This window comes from Anarrhichthys ocellatus, unplaced genomic scaffold (genome assembly GCF_004355925.1).
Source record: "Anarrhichthys ocellatus isolate YVR2014 unplaced genomic scaffold, GSC_Weel_1.0 scaffold47, whole genome shotgun sequence".
Classification (NCBI taxonomy): Eukaryota; Metazoa; Chordata; class Actinopteri; order Perciformes; family Anarhichadidae; genus Anarrhichthys; species Anarrhichthys ocellatus.
The window spans coordinates 2,253,952-2,272,616 of record NW_022280077.1 but is presented as its reverse complement, the minus strand read 5'-3'; the positions used below and the strand labels follow the sequence as shown (position 1 = coordinate 2,272,616).

At 46.6% G+C, this 18,665-nt stretch overlaps 2 protein-coding genes across 3 annotated transcripts in view; one reads left to right on the top strand and one right to left on the bottom strand.

Annotated features, from left to right (window-relative positions):
• Positions 1–12,925, top strand: part of bcl9 (BCL9 transcription coactivator) — a 24,122-nt gene extending 11,197 nt beyond the window's left edge. For both annotated transcript variants that reach the window (XM_031869414.1, XM_031869413.1), the window contains exons 3-10: positions 2,934–3,381; positions 5,020–5,333; positions 5,688–5,795; positions 5,942–6,128; positions 6,816–6,912; positions 7,014–9,237; positions 9,698–9,970; positions 10,083–12,925. In XM_031869414.1, coding sequence (XP_031725274.1) covers positions 3,095–3,381; positions 5,020–5,333; positions 5,688–5,795; positions 5,942–6,128; positions 6,816–6,912; positions 7,014–9,237; positions 9,698–9,970; positions 10,083–11,200 — 4,608 coding nt within the window. In that variant the 5' untranslated portion in view covers positions 2,934–3,094 and the 3' untranslated portion in view covers positions 11,201–12,925. The remainder of the gene's footprint in view (positions 1–2,933; positions 3,382–5,019; positions 5,334–5,687; positions 5,796–5,941; positions 6,129–6,815; positions 6,913–7,013; positions 9,238–9,697; positions 9,971–10,082) is intronic.
• acp6 (acid phosphatase 6, lysophosphatidic) lies at positions 12,571–18,665 on the bottom strand. Its single transcript, XM_031869415.1, has 11 exons — positions 18,514–18,665; positions 16,772–16,997; positions 16,550–16,678; positions 15,767–15,897; positions 15,564–15,643; positions 15,384–15,471; positions 15,091–15,223; positions 14,505–14,605; positions 14,327–14,422; positions 14,057–14,222; positions 12,571–13,969 (listed from the first exon to the last, which is right to left on the bottom strand). Exons 2-11 carry the CDS (start codon positions 16,988–16,990, stop codon positions 13,835–13,837), a joined length of 1,278 nt encoding a protein of 425 aa, XP_031725275.1. The 5' UTR covers positions 16,991–16,997; positions 18,514–18,665; the 3' UTR covers positions 12,571–13,834.

The window sequence follows — 18,665 nt, the reverse complement described above, 5'->3', positions numbered from 1 at the left end:
CCATACCAGTGGACCCTGTACTGGTATAGAGCCTCCCATCGCCCCCTCAGAGGAATTTGGGTGACGTAGCAGGGATGGTCTACACTGCGCTCAGCCGGCGTACGATGGCTGTTACATAAGCAAGAAATTAAATGCTCCCTTTTAGTGCCACCCGCATTCGAAAAACCCAAACCTAATTGAATTGAACTATTTTCTGCCCTCTCTTCATGTGGAACCTCGTATTTATATCGGAGGCAGGAAGCTCATCTTTATAGCCTCATTATACTGTTTTCCCATTGACTTGCATTCACGGCAGCTCTCCGTGTGTGCTGTGATAGACAGTTCAGCGTCTTTACTGGAGATAGAGAGAGAAAAATCTCTATGATTGCCTCGACGGTGTTTTGTTTTGCATGGTAGGCTGCAGTGTGCACGCCTGATGTGTGTGTGTGTGTGTGTGTGTGTGTGTGTGTGCGCGTGCGTGCGTTCCTTATGACAGTCATGTCAGCAAGCTCCCCAATTAGTGTCTTGTTAGCTTGCGATTGGAGGGAGCGGGTGATTGACGGGTCATGCTGTTTGCGTCAGTATGCGTGTGCATGCTCACATTGTGCACATTTGTGTATGATTAGGGTTTAGGTTTAGATAACTCCCCTCGAGGGCACACGTGCCAGTTGGGGCTGGCCCCTCATCCAAAGACAGCATGCCGGAAACTCGCCTTTTTTTTAAACTGACCCCATACACCCAATGCCACTGTGCTTCAAACAAAGTGCTTTTCAGATGGTCAAACGGAATCTAAAACCTCTCCTCTCTGTCTCATGATGGATCAGGAAAAAGAGGATTTTTTGCAAATAGCTGAAATCAAAAATCCAACATGTTGTCCTCAGACGCATACCACGGCCTTTAAGCACACTTAGCACCCACACTCACCGATGTCCTTTTTAAAAACAAAACTCTAAGCACTTGTTTATTAGCACTGATGACTCGTAGTTGTTTTGGAGGAAGGTATATATATATATAATATATATTATATAAAAAAAAAAAAAACATAAACTGAAAGCATTTATTGTAAGTCACTTTTAATGTAATGTATGATTATGATTTCTGCGTGCCGTTTTAATCCCCATTCATCAAACGTGTCTTGTAAGGAATTAGGATTTTTGTCCACACTGTCTTGTTTTGTCCTGGATGTTATTATTGACAGTTTTGGTTCAGAGCGGTTGTCTGGCAGGTCAGAATCAGAACCGTTTATTGCCATGTATGTTGAACATACAAGGAATTTGGCGTGACGGGAGGTGCAAACATTTAACAATCAACAACAATCATTGTAAGTAGAAACATATTAAAATTTACAAGACATATGAAATATTAAATAAAGATGAAATATAAAATAAAGTGAAATATAAAATAAAGTGCACAAACGAACAGATAACAGGACTATAAACAACGAACAGATGACAGGACTATAAACAAGTGAGATGTAAGGTGACAAGGTCTTGTCACTGTGACTTACCCAAGTCAGTCATTACAGTCAACAGAAAAATGAAATGGCATCTCAATTTTCTGCCACTTCCTGCTCTCGTCCTCTCTCACACATTCTGACTTCCCATATTTGAATATCTGCTCTAACAAAACCCCAACTCCAGCAACAACGACTGATGGGACACGAGCAGACCGTCTGTTTTACTGACACTGTTAAATTATTTAGACACAAAGTTTAAACTGTGACGACTATAGTTTGAGCCAAAGCCCTTGTGTGAAATTCCAGTCAATTTCTGTGTGGTGCGTATCATCACTACTGCAGAATAACTCGCACACACAATATAATTTCCACAGTTATGTATCAAAGCATGTTGTGTTGCAAAAATACAAACATGTCATGTCACCATAATAGAGGTCTTTCAAGCTGTTCTGTTGTAAACGCACAAATCGCAAATTCAGCAGTCATTAATCCGCCCATGGCTCCTCTGAAACGCCCACTCCTGTACCACAGAGTGTGTTTTAAGATAGAAAGGTTCGTCTAATCAGTGTAATTTGGATACACAAGGCTCCTCTGTCCCTGTGGAGAAGCCGGCCTCTGCTCGCGTGCAGTAGTGATATGTGGGCCCTGCTGGTTGTAAATCACTTCCCCCTCAGACCGGCGAGTGACGAGTGTTGCTGCTGTAGCAGGAGTCAAGTGTATTTGTCTGGTTCCCAGTGACCCCTCCCCCCCAAACACTCCACCTCCTTCTCACCAGGGGGAACTCTGGAGCCAGTTACAATGTTGAGTGTTTTTGGAAGAGCTCCTAAATATTTTCAGGATGACAATGTAATCTGACTGACTGGGCTGCTCCCTCGAACAGGATTCATTCGTACCAAACGCACACAAAGAGAAATGCACGGCGGTTAGTTTGGACCAGTATACTGTTCTCCCACTCCATCGCCACACTTCACTGTTTGCTGCACTTAGTATTTAAAAAGGTAACGTGATACAGTAGTATCAAAGGCTAACCTGACTGATGTTGGGTTTTGGATGTTTTTGGGCTAATACCAATATTGATATTTAAGAGTTTTTATCGGTCTACCTCCATGAAACTCAATGTAGTGTTGAAGGCTGGCAGTATGTTACAAACACTTTTTTTTTTTTTTTTTTTTTTTTAGCATTCACCCTCTGAGACCCATGTGTAACAAATGGTATCAACCCAAGAATATCTGATATTATTTATTATTATTAACTCCCATGCTTTCACTCTTGCAACATGTGAAAAATGTGAATCCATTGCTGCTGACATGAATTAAAGCTTAACGACGACACTACGAAATAACAATGACGAACTTTCAACACCCACCTTTCAAGTCTACAGAAGTAGATTGGTACTAAATAGATTTTGGGTGGTGTGTCACTTTAAGTCTGTTCAGACTGTGGCCCTCTTTTCCACTTTTGTTAACTGTTCCTTTTCCTCTCTCCTCTCTCTCAACAGTGTGCCCAAGGGCCATTGAAAGCCCCCTTGGGGGAGTTTCATAAATACACACCGAGCAAGAAAAGACTTCTGGACTATTGTTATCATCTCTACACACTTTCTCTCACACACACATACATTCTCGCGCACAAACCACCCACACAGACAAGGACATAGAGAGAATGTTGGAGGTCCAAGAGGAGAGGCCAGCGGCGGCAGGTACAGCAGCGACACACTTCAACAAGAAGGAGCGAGGGAAGAAGGAGCGAGAGGAGGCCAAGGACGGTCGGGGGAACCTCTCCAACATCGGGAATCCCGCGCCTGGCTCCAGGAACGTGCGCGCAAAAGCGCCGCTCACGCACACCGGCAGTCCTCACCAGCTCATCACTCCACCCTGTTCCGTAGTCCTGGGAGCCCCATCAATGCACTCCAATAGGCTGAAGAACTCCCCGTCCACCAACACGCAGAGGTGAGTGGACGCACAATGGACCGTGTGTGTGTGTGTGTGTGTGTGTGTGTGTGTGTGTGTGTGTGTGAGGTCCTGATGATTGTTTTATCAGCCAAACACCGATATGAATGTTGATTATGCATTTAATCCAGACTTTCTATGAACAGCTGCACAACTAGCAGAATTAAAAAAATGATAACCGCATTATGTTAAACAGATGATTTTTATGGCTGCATAACATTGTTGTGACACTTAATCACGTTTTTTTGTCCTCTGCGTTGTCGTTTTGTACTTCTAACAGCTCGATGACTGAAGTACTCAGTCGTGTCTTTCCACATCAATAACATAAAGTACACTTTACTGGGCGAGCACCAGCTTCTGTCCAGTAAATAAACCTGTTGCAAGTAATCATCTCCCATTATTGAAAAATAAATAAACATTAGCTGTCAGTGTTTATTAACAGTTTGGAGCAGAGAACAAATACAAACACTCATCCCTCTGTTCAGAACAGAATGAAGTGAAAGAAACGGGTCTCTGTAGAACAGCTGACTCACAGAGGCTACTTGTAATGTATGGAACCATTTTCTGTAAAAATAAAAATATATTTTGTGCCGTTAGGCCAAGAGCAGATGCCAAGTTAAGCCGCTTTTTGGCTGAGATGATTGGTTCCAGAGTGATTGGTGCATCCCTCATGCCGGTGTTTGGTATGTTCACTCGTATCTGAACCGTTGCAAGGTGCACATTGTGCAGCAAAGGCCGTGAAGCAGCATTTGTTGTCATACTTTATAAATCCCTATGGGAAAATATGACCCATCCCAACTATTAAAGTAAGCGAGCAACCATCTCTAAAGCCGGTGGCTTGGTCTGTGGCGGGAGGCTCCATGTTACTGAACATGTGTTTGATGTTGTGGTGTTAGTGTATACATGCTATGTGATCCGTAGTGAAACTGAGTTTTAGTTAACACAAACCTGAGCATGTCACTTTGGCCGTACCTGTGCTGCTTAGCAAGCAGGTGTAGGTCTGGTGTAATGCAGATCCAAGATCAGCTTCCCCGCATCATTCTTTAAACCGGCAAGGTCTTGATGTGTGCTCCAGAGCTGTTCTAGGGTCAGGGAGTACACTGAGGTTGGAAGTTTTCCCTGCTGACTCATGGTTCTGGAGCCTCTGGAAACAGCTGTCTGGACTGCCAAGATTCTGTGTGTCTTTGTGAACGTACAGACAGTGTGCTCGGCTGCAACGGTGCTTTTTGGACATGTTGGCATTTGTTTCATGCTACTGGTACGTGTGTGTGTGTGTGTGTGTGTGTGTGTGTGTGTGTGTGTGTGTGTGTCTGCGTGCACATTAGGGAGAGAGAGACAGAGATTAGGGTGTGGTAAGGGTGTTCTCTGCCAGTTGGATGTGTCCTGTCTGAACTGAACTGCTCTCAGAACAGTAAGCAGCAGTCATTTATAGATGGCTTGTGTCTCTACTGTCTGTTCCTTCAGGTTTAACTGTGCACAAGGCATTTCCAATACCAATAGCTTAATATAGAGCTCATAGATATCCATACCAAATGCAATAATGACATTGTGTTTACCAATTCCAAAACAAAAAAAGTTTTCCTTTCTGTCTCCTCTATTATTATGTCTGATCTTTTTCTCCCTCCTCTTGTCCGTCAGCCCTAAACCTAAGACGGAGGCCATGGTACGCTCCCCTCCCGTCATGTCCCCCTCCACTGCCACCCAGATAGACTCTAAAATGCCCAATCAGGGCAAACCAGGGAGCACTGGTAGCCAATCACAGCCCTCACCCTGCGACCCCAAGACCCTGGGCTCCAAAGGGGCTCAGAATGTGACCGGGGGCATGGGGCTGAAGAACGGCCAGGGCCTGACATCGGGCCCGAGCTCCAAGGTCAAAGTCAAAAGGGAGCGAAGCACCTCGGTAGAGTCGTTTGAGCAGCCAGAAGGTGGCACACCCACCAGTGAGGAGAAAGGTAAGTAGCAACCATCGTAGCCCAGTATGCATTATAATGGCAGTCAATTCAAATCTGAGACTATGTTAAATGTTTTTATTCTCACCAGAATGATAAAACAGTTGAACTAAGGCAGCCGGGCAAAGGTTGATGAGTTACTTGATGACGTCTTCAGTAGCTATCCTTTCACGCTTTGTTCCCAAACTGGTGACACTGCATGACTTTATCTTGTGCTGATAAAAGTGCTGATAGTGCAGATACTTATGTTCTCATTGTCTAGAGAGGGCAACAGTTGGACATCTTGAAAAATATACTTTGCAGTCACTCGCACAGATAAACCGAAGCCCACTGACGGTTGTGTGTGTGTGTGTACAGACAGTAGCAGGGTGAAGAGGATGTGTGTGGCAGAGAGGAGGCAGCCGTACAGTGGAGCTGACTGGTGCTCTGGGGGAGAAAGTGACGAAGATGACAAAGGATTCTTCAGTAAGTGTGTTAACGTGTTCATTCGAGCATTCTTAGAAGTCCCTCTGCTGATCAACTTGACTCATGGCAGCTCCTCCGTAGAACTACATTACCCATAGGCCTGCACTGGTCTTAAAGCCGTGGTCCTCCCTCTTGTCTCTCTGCAGACTGTAACTCCAGTGACGTGAAGCCCCAGGACTCCGTCTCACATTCTACCTCCAATGCCGGACTCAGTCGCTCCTCCACACCTTCCCACAATACACTGGGAGGCCAGGGCTCGACAACGGAACCTGCGAGTGGCCAGAAACCAGGCACAAAACTTGTTTATGTCTTCACCACGGAGATGGCCAACAAGTAAGGAAGCTAAGAGTTACCCATTCATGTGTGTCACGGCTTGTTTCTTCCATAATATTGCAGCTCAGAAACGGCTCTCTAGCCATATTTTGCCACTTAATTCTTACATTTTTAGTGCACATATTGTACATGTATATGTAGCGTATGCACTGTTTTTGCGTTATGTTTGGTGATTCATTTTACAGTTAAAACTTATCTCTACACGTTTTATATATGAATGTGTTTATTCAGGCAAATTAAATCATCTCAATACTTTGAACCCCCTTTTTTTCACGCAAGCAAAACACCCACAGACAGTGAAACCCTTTGAGGAAGTTTAGTTCAAAATTAAATGGAATTGCCAACAATGTCAATTGCCTGAAGTTTATCTCTGTGCCCCTGTCATCAGTGGTGGTTGTTGTCTTTGATGTTTGTGTGTATGGCACTAAGATACTTGCTTCCCACCACTTCTCTTCCTTCCTCCAACGTTCCCAGTCATACCTAAATCCATTGTGTGTATCTGCACAAGCATGTGTGTTTCTCAGTGGGAGCGTACACTTAGATTAACACTCTGTTGGGAATTGGAGATCAAAGATGTGGATGCTCAGTTAGTACTCATTCATCGAGCTCACTTCAAATGGACCCGTACACACACAAACGTATTGTGTCTGATGACGGATGTCTGACTGTCTGCCTTCTCGTCCACAGGGCAGCTGATGCGGTTCTAACTGGCCATACAGAAAACATCATTGCCTTCCACATGAAAAACATCTCCAGCAGCAAGGACAAAGCTCACCTCCTCCTGGTAAAGACTCTTTTTAACGCACATGTATGCACTTTTATACACCAACATCTCGCATGAGAGTGTCTATAACTTAATCCTTTTTCTGTCACTTTCTGCTAAAGAATAATGCAGCAAGCGCCCTTCGAAATGACTCCAAGCCTCCCCAGCAGCCCCCGTCCCATGCTCAAGATCAGAGCCACCAGCCTGGATCCAAGCCGTCCTTACCGGGCATGGCAGAGCCGACCACACCCCAGCCTTCAAACCAAGGGAGCCAATCTGGTGTTCTTCCGCAGGAAGGGTCGTCCTCTGCAGGCATGGAATCCAAAAATCTTCCCGGCAGTAGCCCCAGCAACGCTATTGCTGCAGTTGACCAGGCCCCTGTCACCCAACCTGAGGCAGGCCTCAACCCTCCAACAGCAGTTGAGGGAGGGCAGGGTGGAGGCTCTGGTGGAGCGGGTTTGACACCCCAGCAGCAGCAACAGCAGCAGCAGCTGGCCCAGGAGCTGTTGAACATGGAGGCCAACACAGAGGGTCTGTCCCAAGAACAGTTGGAGCATCGCCAGCGCTCCCTACAGACCTTGCGAGATATTCAGCGCATGCTTTTCCCTGATGACCGTGATGCCCCACAAGCTGGGCCCCCACAGTCCCACGGTGGACCCCACGATGGAGGCCCTGATGGTGCACCCCGAAGGTCTGAGCAGGGCCCCTTACAGGCCATGATGGCACAGTCTCAGAGTCTCGGACCACCAGGTGGGCCAGGAGGACCTCGCCCACAAGGTCCACCCTTTGGCCCACCCCATGGTCCACCGCATGGTCCCCCCCACGGCCCCAGGGACATGCCCCCATTTCCACAAGATGAAATGGGTGCACACATGGGGGGTCCAGGGGGCTGTGGAGATGGAGATCAGATGACTCCAGAACAGGTGGCTTGGTTGAAGCTACAGCAGGAATTTTATGAAGAGAAGAGGAAGAAACAAGAAATGCAGCACCGGCCACTTCCTCCAGACATGATGATGCACCCCCACGGTCCACGCGGCATGATGCGAGGCCCCCCGCCTCCCTACCAGATGGGCCCAGGAGAGATGTGGGGAGGACCAGGTGGTCCACCAGAGCACTACCAGGAGCGCATGGCCATGGGCCCCGGACCCGGCCCCGGCCCCGGCCCCAGGGGTATGCCCCCACATATGCAGAGAATGCCTGGCTTCTCTGGTATGATGAATCCTGAGATGGAGGGGCCCCCAAGGCCCGGAATGGGCTGGCCTGACGACATGCCTCCCCGTATGGGAGATGCACGAGGCTTCCCCGGAGGACCTGGGGGGATGTTTGCTGGTCCAGGGGGTCGTGGTGAGCGTTTTCCAAATCCTCAGTCAGTCCAAGAAGCAATGTTCCACCAAGGTATGGGTGGAGAGAAGGGCATCCCTCCAGGGATGATGATGGACATGCAAAGGATGATGGGGCACCAAAGAGGTGGAATGGAACCTGGTAATGGCATGGGCATGTTTCCCAGAATGCCCGGGGATGGTCCTATGAGTCCGTCTTCTAGGCTCCAGGGGATGGGGGGAAGGGAAATGGGACCCGAGTTTGGCATGGGGCCTGGCCCTGGGCCAGGACCTCATATGCACCCTGCCAAGCTACGAGATCCCTCCATGAATATGAGTCCCGAGGAGATCATGAGAATGAGAGGAGGTGGAGGACCTCCAATGGAGAACATGGGTCCACAAGGCCGGCCCATGCAGGGTCCACCCTTCCCTGAGCAGTCACAACCAGGAGACTTTCCTATGGGGCCTGGGCGGCCCTTCCCAGGGGGTCCGGGAGGAATGAGGGGTCCGCATGTAGACCAAGCCTTTGGTCCAGAGCACAGATCTACACCAACAGGAGGCAATGGCCGTATTAACCACCTCCCCCCTGCCGGTGGTCCTTCACAAATTCAGAGGGGCCGCAAGCCAGCCGATCTGAATGTCCAAGCAGGAGGGGGAAACTCTCCCAGTATCAACCCACTTAAGTCCCCTCCTCTGAGGCAAGTGCAGTCCCCCATGATGGGCTCTCCCTCTGGAAACCTTAAATCCCCTCAGACGCCGTCCCAGCTGGCTGGCATGCTCAGTGGTCCCACAGGCCCCAGTGCCCCTCCACCTCCCCCAGCTTCAGCACCAATGAAATCCCCCCACTCCATGATGGGATCAGCTGGTGCCTCTCCTGTTCACATGAGGTCTCCTTCTCTTCCAAACCCCTCTCCAGGATGGGCATCCTCACCAAAGCCACCCATGCAGAGTCCCGGAGTACCACCTCAAGGTGGCAAACCTCCCCTCAGTATCACCTCACCAAACATGATGGGTGCCATGGAGCAAGGTACGAGTCTCTTTCATCCATTTCCTGTTAAGCAGCACCTGTTTCTTCTTCTTACTTCATCGTTAATATAGATTTTATTCCCCATCTCTTTTCAGTGCATCTTTATTAAATTGAATACAGTTAATATTGGGATGTCTTCTGTAAATGGTTTGGAGTTTATTTTTATTATGGAGAATATCTGTCAGAATTAGTCTACAATACTGAAAATGCAAATAAAGAGATGTGGAGGCCATTTATTAAGTGCATCTCTTTAAGTCACCACATCTGTATGAGGGGTGGGGTTGGGTGGGTTATGGTCCAGTGGCTCCCTCTTGTGGCCACAGAATTAAATCTCACTGAGCCTGAAGGAGCAAATACTATTGCTACGTTATCATTACTGATAAAAAACAATCTCAAGCCTGCACTGCTAAGATTGATCATCTCTGTCATGTCTTTTCTTTCTCACCATGCTCTCCTCTAGGTGGTAACGGCCCTCCCTCAGCCCCGCCTTCATCAGGGGCTCCATCTGGCCCCATGTCCCTACCAGGCAACGTTCAGTCTGGCAGTCCGTACGCCATCCCCCCTGAGCCAACTCTATCCCAGAACCCTCTCTCCATCATGATGTCACGCATGTCCAAGTTTGCAATGCCCAGCTCCACCCCACTCTACCATGATGCCATAAAGACTGTCGCTAGCTCTGACGACGACTCGCCCCCAGCTCGCTCCCCGAACCTGCCTTCAGTAAACAATAACGGTAAAACATCTGAAATGTCTTTTTCTTTGTTGTTGGATTTTAACTTTCAATTGCACCCACCTTAGTGCATGTGTAGAATACATAATCACTTATTTTTGTCGTGCATTTGCAGGTATGGCAATGAATCACCAAGTCAACCCACGTATGATGGGACCTGGAAATGCTGGACCCATGTCTGCCCTCAGCCCTCTGGGCATGAATCCAATGGCGTCCCAGCCCCTCTCCCATGGCATGCCCCCACAGATGCCCTCTCCCAATGCTCCTAATATGGGCCCAGGCATGATGCCTCATGGTATGATGATACCACCAAACCCCCAGGACCCTGGTATGGGAAACCCCCAAATGATGTCCCAGGGACGCATGGGTTACCCTCACAGAGGCCAGGGATACCCCCTCACCCAGTCCCCTTCCCAGCAGGGCCCTTTCTCCCCGCACAACGGTCCTGGTCCCCAAGGTTTCCCTGGCCATCCCATGGGCTTCCAGGGAGAAGGGCCTATGGGAGGACGGATGGGGAACATGCCTCACGGAGGAGGGGTTGATGGGGGCATGTGCAAGCCCAATAACCCCGGAGGGCCGGAGTTCAACAACATGCAAGGTGGATTCAGTGATGCGGACCTTCATGAGGTGATGCGGCCGGGAGCATCTGGCATTCCCGAATTTGACCTGTCCAGGATAATCCCGTCAGAAAAGCCCAGTCAGACTCTGTCTTACTTCCCCCGAGGTGGGGGAGACAACCCTGGACACCCTGGGCACCCTGGACATCCTGGGCACCCCGGGCACCCCGGACACCCTGGACACCCTGGACACCCCGGACACCCTGGACAGAAACCACCACACCCCTCCGGCTTCCCCATGCAGGGCATGATGAGCGATGGTCCACCGAGGATGGGGATGTCCATGCAGGGGATGGGGGGGATGCCAGGGGGGCCCGGCGGGGGAATGGGCCCCCAAGACATGCCAATGGGCAACCCTGGCCACAACCCGATGCGGCCCCCAGGATTCATGGGCCAAGGCATGATGGGCCCCCAGCACCGGATGATGTCTCCTGGGGGTCCAGGAGGGATGATGCAGGGGAGACAAATGGCCCACCCAGGCCCCGGTGGCTCACCTAACATGATGATGTCACTGCAGGGCATGGGCGGCCCTCCACAGCAGACAATGATGATGGGGGGTCAGATGAGGCCACGTGACATGGACATGGGGTTCAGTCCGGGCCCTGGAATGTTCTGATCCTACAGAAACCTTGTATGTAGAATGTTCTTGGACAATACACAAGGATGGAATAAAGGTGACGGTGTGTTCAGAAAACTCTGATGATCTCGAGTAAAGGAAGTATAATACAGGAGAGAGGATGTACCCAGAAACGAACAGAACGGAGCTAACCAGTCACCGAGTAATGTCCTGTGGGAACTATTCCAATGGAGACTCGGGACAGGCCCAGATTGGAGTACTTTTGCCACAAGAACATTTGATTTTGACTCATGAACTTCAGAATGTATGGGATTGTTGTGCATCAATTTCGCAAAAACTGTTCTTGTGTTTTTTTGATTATCTGACTATAAAGATGACTTTCAACATCAAAGAGGAATCAACCTAACTCAAAGTCAGCGTGGAGATGCTACAGTATATGTCTACTTTTTTCAAAAAAAACGAAAACAAATTTGTCATGAAAGTGGTATGGAACAAGAGAAAGGAATAAGAAGAATTTGTGCTTTGTGAAGACTTTAGTGGAACTCCATCTTGTCTCTCGCTCCATTGTTTTGACTGTTTCTGTACAGTATATACGTGAGAGTGTGTGCGTGTGCTTGACAGACTGTATGTTTGTGTGGTATGTATGTGTCTGTATGTATAGGCATTCTATCAGTGACCTCTCAACTCCTCCTACCCAACTTTCATTAGGGGAGGAACGCCCCCTAAAAATACTGTACTGTTTACCATTGGTGGGCTATTCGAATTTTAGTCTATTTTAATTTCCTTTGTAACTCCAGTGTATAACAAACCAAACTATGACCTCATTAAGATAATAGTATTATTAAAAAAGCACAAACATGGACCGTCTGCAGAAAGCGTCTTCTTTCTACCATTGAGAGCAACACAGTGAGGGTCCTGGCAGCTTTGCAGCACAACGATAAACCCCGGTCCAGATGAACATTGGACTCGGTGCTCCAAAACTTTCAGGACTCAACGTTGGCCAGCGTGAATAATACCGCTAATACCCAGATGTGCTTTGTGTGTTCTTCTTGTTCCCGTTTTTTGCTTTTGACTCTCTTGTTGACTCTGGGTAATAATCATTCCCACAGCAATAATCCCCCCCAATGGTCAGCAGAATGGGACAGGAGTGGCTGCATGCCACAGCAGGTATGCCAGGTATCATAGAACTAGTTAGGTAGATCTGGTACAATTTTTAGAAAGGCAGGTGTGGTGTCCAGAGGGAGACACGCGGAAATGTAAACACGTACTGCTAAACCATCCAGCTGACTTCCTCTCTTTTCTCTATTGTATAAGCTTGTCATGTGTTTCTCCATTGGCTTTGGTGCAGAATAGCCTCCCAGGGCTGTGGTGATGGACTACAAATAAAAGATATTGTTTTGGTACATACATGTTGTCTATGGAGTGTGTGTGTGTGTGCGTGTGCGCATGTACGGGTCCACATGGCTCTTGATTATTCATGTCTTGTCAGTCATGTGGATCAGGTGGTGTCTTTCATTCTACACGTCAAACCAGTTTACCAAAAACTGAGCTCGAACAAGGAGAGCAAGTCATACAGAGCAGCAGCATTGCCAAGTCGACATTTCATCACGAGGTATTTAGCGAGAGCTGCTTTCGGAGGACACCACACTTCCAAAATAGGTGCAAGCACGTTGATGCATTTGAACTCTACTACACTAGTTGTGCTTTAGTAATCCCTGTATTAAAGTTTTACTTAGCTGGTAGGAATAGTACACGTGATGTAAGCCCCCCCCCCCACAAAAAATAAGAGACTTAATATTGATTTGAAATCTTTATGAGTCACCAATGTAAACCTGTGTTTTAAACAGCAGCTCACGGGACAATCCCGCTGATGAGGTACAATGTGTGTTATTGTAACACAGGTCTATATAATGGGCAGGTATTCATGTATACATTATACTGTGGTCTGATGGTGCCAACAAATCCCCACAAGAAGGCAACCTAAAGTTTCAATCTTAACACATACCATAGCAGAATTATCACATTTCTGCAGATTCTACATTGTTATGACATTCACCTCCATGCTAATGTTCAATCCCCGAACATTAGATCCAGTGCATGGACTGATCAGTGTCTCTTGACGAATGAAATGATTGAATGTGAAAGATTTGATTGTGAACAATTGCATCAGTAGTCAGATTACGGCATTGTTGCCACATTATCCTAAAACAAGTATCTCCGCAAATAAATGTATTTGTCATCTGCTAAAGTTTAGAAACAGGGCCAGAGGTTTCGTTGACCATAAGAAAAACATGGAGCCTTCATCATCCATCCACACAGGTTAATTGCATACAAACAGACACAGATATGCCCTAAGCATCTGATATCACGTGAACACTGTATGGCTAAACTATTCTGCGCTTATACTTGTCAATAAGCCATAACCATTAAATCCATCTACCTAAATGGAACATTTTACTGCCTTGCTTACATGAAGATGAGGAACTATGAAATAAGAGTGTGATGTAAACTGATGCTGTAATCCAGGATTTGTACACTCAAGAAAGCTTTCCCTGGTGACGGTGGCTGGATGGCGTGAGAGAGGAGGATGTAGAAGAAACAGAAACATGATGTGTGGTTACTGTCAGCGTGTAATGTCACGGATAGCACTGCGGTGAGACGTGAGTTAATGGCTCAGGGTTCGGTCAGGCCCTCTGTGCTGTTACAAAGTGAGTGGTAGGCTTCAGCGCTCAGGGAGTACGCTGAGAGGACCTGCTTGAACTCCTCCAGGGGGCAGTAGACTCCACTACAACCCGGTATGAGTTGATCCTAGGAAGAGATAACCAACTCAAAGTAAAACACAAAAATAAATATGCAAAAGCGTCTCAAATGAACAGACACATTGTCATCCCCTACCTGGCCTATGTAGGACACTTTAACGAAGGGCTTCTTGGTCTCTTGGTGTTGGTGCAGCTCCATAGTGATATCGGCGGCAAATGGTGGCCATCTCATGTCAAAGATGCCCAGAGCCATCAAACAGGGGATCAAAGTGGTATCATGTGCGGAGTACAGAAATAGCTTCCTGATGGAGACAGAATATTATCAGTGGAGAATTTAAAAGACCAGACACAATGAAGTTTGTGCAAAAATAATAATACTGGGTGAGTCCATCCAGAGGGGTCCCACCTGTCTGGCTCTGGTAAGGTGCCCTCAAGTTTCTTCTCAATGTTGGTTAAGAATGAGTGCAGCAGGGGTCCCACACACAGCTGCAAGTTCTCCGTGCTAAAAACAGAGCAGAATAATTAAACTTATAACAAATGGTCTACATACAAATAAAAAAAGCCCCTCCTCTGTTTGATCTAACCTGCTGTTGTGTCCATACACGTGGCAGATCATGTCCACAGCTCTCTGCTCCACTGTGTTCCTCCAGCTGTCCAGCTCTGATGGGCAGGCCAGGCCGTGCGCCTGTTAATGTGCAGAGACTTGACACAGTCAGTGTCACTGAGCAACACAAGCCTCATAAGGAAAACCAACACGGCTGAACTTTTTTTTTTTTTTTTACAGGGGCCACCATCTTGGTTATGAGATATTTTCGACAGGTTTGCCCGTCATCATAGTTATTTTCCAAAATGGTGTCTATTGTGGGCAACTTACAGTATAGAAGGTGTCAGTATAGAGCCGTGAGAGTAAAGTAGTAGTAGCTTTTAGGGTAGGGCTGTAGTATTTGGTTTAAACAGTATTTGGGGGAAACAATCAGCAAATTCAGATCACGCTGCATCTGTTATTTTTAGCTTGCTAGAATGTCTAGAAACTTGATGAACTCGGTCGTGGAGTTTTTTATTTTGCACAACTAGCAGCTTTGCCAGGTCCTCAGAATAATCCTACGTTGTTCTGATAGCGTGTGGTGAGACCTAATAAAAGTCACAGGAATCATGATGCGGCGGTGTCACCTCTCTGGCGACCATGTCGTCCCTAATGAGGATGAAGTCGATGTGCTGGTGAGCGGCGATGCCCAGCGCGCTGTAGATGCTCCGCAGGTCTGCTGCAATGTCTGGCAGAGTGGACGACTCTGCCCAGCGGTGGCTGCACAGAACACACACACAGCGTCAGCCACGAAACACAAGACACACCGTGACAACCTGTCAGAGGCATCGCAACTCTGGATTCCAGTTTTTTTTTTGGGGGGGGGGTAGCGAGTGCAAAGGAGACTGTGAGGCCTGCTATGAAAATGTACTTTACATACCTGGCAAGAATTTTGAGCAGCTTGCATCCCCGGTAGTTAGGATACAGGGTTTCAGATGCTGCCTCCATTGTTAATATGGGGACAATTTCTTTAAATAGAACAGAAGATTACAAAAAAAACAGATTCGATGAGATCCAGAAAGGAACAACAACATCGTGCACATGTGGCTTTCTAAACTACCTGTTTGTTTTTGCAGGAAGAGCCCGGCTACCAGGCACTTGGCAGATTCAATGGTCCTCAAGATGTTTGTGGAGCGCACACTAAAAATGGAAAAAAGTAAAGCATTTAGGCTGATATCCTTTGTACTGGGCTTATTTATCACAATGTATCAAAACTGTCGTGTGCAGGAAAAGTGCAAGTGGCTCTTGCTATCCAACACTTACTAGACCTCAGCTGGGCTAAAGGTGGAGCTGAGGAAATGGGTCTCCTCAACGTATCTCCTCCGTAGCTTCTCGCCCAGCTCATACAGCTGCTGCATGCCCAATGTGGTCAGCTGACCGGGGAACGTGCCACCCTGCCAATGGCGACAAAACAGGATCCGGTTATACTCACACATGTGGCCTAACAAACACACACACACACGCAGGAATCCAGAGTGAATGTGGTACGAGGATGGCGGGAGACCATATTGTGGGGATTTGGTTTTCTAAGCTAAATCCAGCGCAGTAAACCTCTTTAGCGAAGCAGCTAACTCAGCGCAGGAAACTCTCATCTCTACGGACAGAGGCTGGCAAACACATCTCACTGGGAAGCTCTACACACAGTTCAGCAGCGTTACAGAGAGCTGTTGAATGAATGAAGCTGCTTTCACGTCATTTCCACTAGAGGGGGGGGAGCTTTCTGAATCCACAAGGAGCTTCACATCTATGAAGCAAAAGAACTTCTAAATATACAGAGATCAAATAACATTAAACACCAGGCCTTTACCACAGCACGTATAAACTTGGCAAAGCAGAAAAAGCCCAGTAAAGGTTCAACTATGCCAGATTGCTCAATGTCAGAGGCGCTGTTCCAGTTACTACATGTTTAAATGTCTGCTCCTCCTCTAAAGTATCCTCACACAAAGCCTCTAACCGAGAACCAACTGAACAAGTTGCCGCACCTGAATTTGTTCCTTCCGCTCTGTTCTTATCTGACCACATTCGATCGCCACAAAGCACACCTACCTTCAGGACGTTTTGACGATAGCTGTCTTCTACAGGAGCCGGGGGTCTCGGGCCCCCGTGAAGATCTGTCACTTCATAGTTGATGTGGGTGTGTGCCGGAGGCTCCAAGAGTTTCGGCACCCACTGGACCTGGACCCAACAAAGACTTGTTATACAGAGATCATTTTTTTTTATGTACACGGGCACTTAACGAGTCGAGGAAACACAGAAAAAGAGTTCTACCTCCATAACACCAGGTATTGACTTTAGCGGCGTTCGAGCACCATGTCGGAACAGCACTTGGACCAATTTGAGTTCGTAGGGAGAACTAGGATTTGTATCAGCGGAGGTGCAACTGGAAGCCACCTGGTCCGACTCAGCTTGCTTCTGTGACCACAGCATTGAACCGAAAGCCACCGACACTGAACCGAAAACACCTGCTTTGGTCCAAAGATTCCTCATGGCCGAGCTGTGAAACAAACAGACATATTGTACGAGGGTCTGAATTAACTACACACGCATCACGGTTAATATTCAGAGGAAGATTAAGAAGGACTTCTATAATGACAGTAACGTCAACCCGTGCATTAACCCTGCACAACGAACATCCAGCGTTAGGAACAATCTGTTACATTCCTTGCTGAGAAAACTCTGACCGTGTCCTCAGATTTGTAGAACTAGTTTCATTCCCTAAGCTCACTTTATCTGGGGGAACCAAAGCTGATTTGTCCTCCTTCCCCGGTGTCGCTTTCTTACCTACAGTATGCTGATGCAAATACCCGCTAGAGCAGTTTATCATATGTATACTCCTGTGTGTTTTATTAAACTTAAGGATACACTGATACCAATATCGGGCTGATACTGACTCATATAGCTGGACCGGTGTTTCGGTGACTATGAAGCTGATCTATTCAATTCCATTCTACGTTTATCTACTATATATATGCTGCATTAAAAAAGGTTTACACTTGTTTTTCACCATGTTTTAAGTATTAAAATGTTGTATAAATCAAGCTATTAATAATATATATAAACAAATCCCTCTGTAAAAACCTTCAGAATATAGACAAGAATGAAAGTGTAAAGTTTGGTGTATGTCAGTGCTTCTGACGAGGACATTTCCTGCTTATAGTATTAAAAAAAACTAATTTCAAGAAAACAGTGTTTTCTTGAAATGAATGAATAGGATGTTGAATAGGATAAATAATTCACATCACCGTAAAACCTCCCCAGATAAATACTTACATTAAGACACTTACTTTTTGCAATACAAGTTTTCTCAAATTGTATGTTTAAATATGCAAATGAGGCATTATCTAATACCAACTTTTGGTGAATTTAGGAGAAATACAGATGCCTACAATTATAATGAAGATAATTGTGGATAAGAAATATCATTTATTTTTAAAATTAACACTTGAAGGCACTTCACACAGTATATATAATATGTAGAACTAACTTTGCTGTATACCAATACACACTGTTTTTTAACATGTAAACATCAAATACAATGTCATATCCACCTACCTCATGTATTTTCAACCTGTTGCATTAACCATTCGTATTTACATTACTGCTCAAGTTAACACTATTGTCTTACTATCTACAAAAGTTATGTTATCGCGTGTGTGTGTGTGTGTGTGTGTGTGTGTATATATAACACAAACACACACACACACACACACACACATTGAGTACTTACAGCGGATGTTACGTAACTTCCTTACAAAAGGAGGAAGTTACTAGAATAATTGTATTATTCACACTGACTCTTGCTGCCCATCAAACATTGCTTTACTCGTTTCAATACGAACCCCGTTGCTGCTAGAAGCACGTGAAGAAAACACGTTTCCACGCACGGCTAGCTAGTTTCACCACAGCGTGACAACATGAGGTCTGACCTCTCCACACTCCAGCTAACTGCACCATGACAACGAAGCCCACTATTGTGATTTAGACAACTAAGCTAACAGCTAGCTACTTACTTTATGAAACGAAGATCTTTTGCTCCTCTCGATGGTGAATAAAACACTCGGTAAATAACAGATTATCTTGACATGAAGCAACTCTTCCCACCGCTTCAAGTCAATGACATGTCGGGAACTGTAGGGTGGCAAATGCCGGTGGACGTTGAAAG

Coding starts and splice junctions, on each gene's coding strand:
- acp6 (XM_031869415.1), bottom strand. CDS start 16,990: ATGAGGAATCTTTGGACCAAAGCAGGTGTTTTCGGTTCAGTGTCGGTG. Junction 15,224..15,383: donor CTGCTCAAAATTCTTGCCAG/GTATGTAAAGTA, acceptor TGTTCTGTGCAG/CCACCGCTGGGCAGAGTCGT. Junction 13,970..14,056: donor AAGTGTCCTACATAGGCCAG/GTAGGGGATGAC, acceptor ATCTCTTCCTAG/GATCAACTCATACCGGGTTG.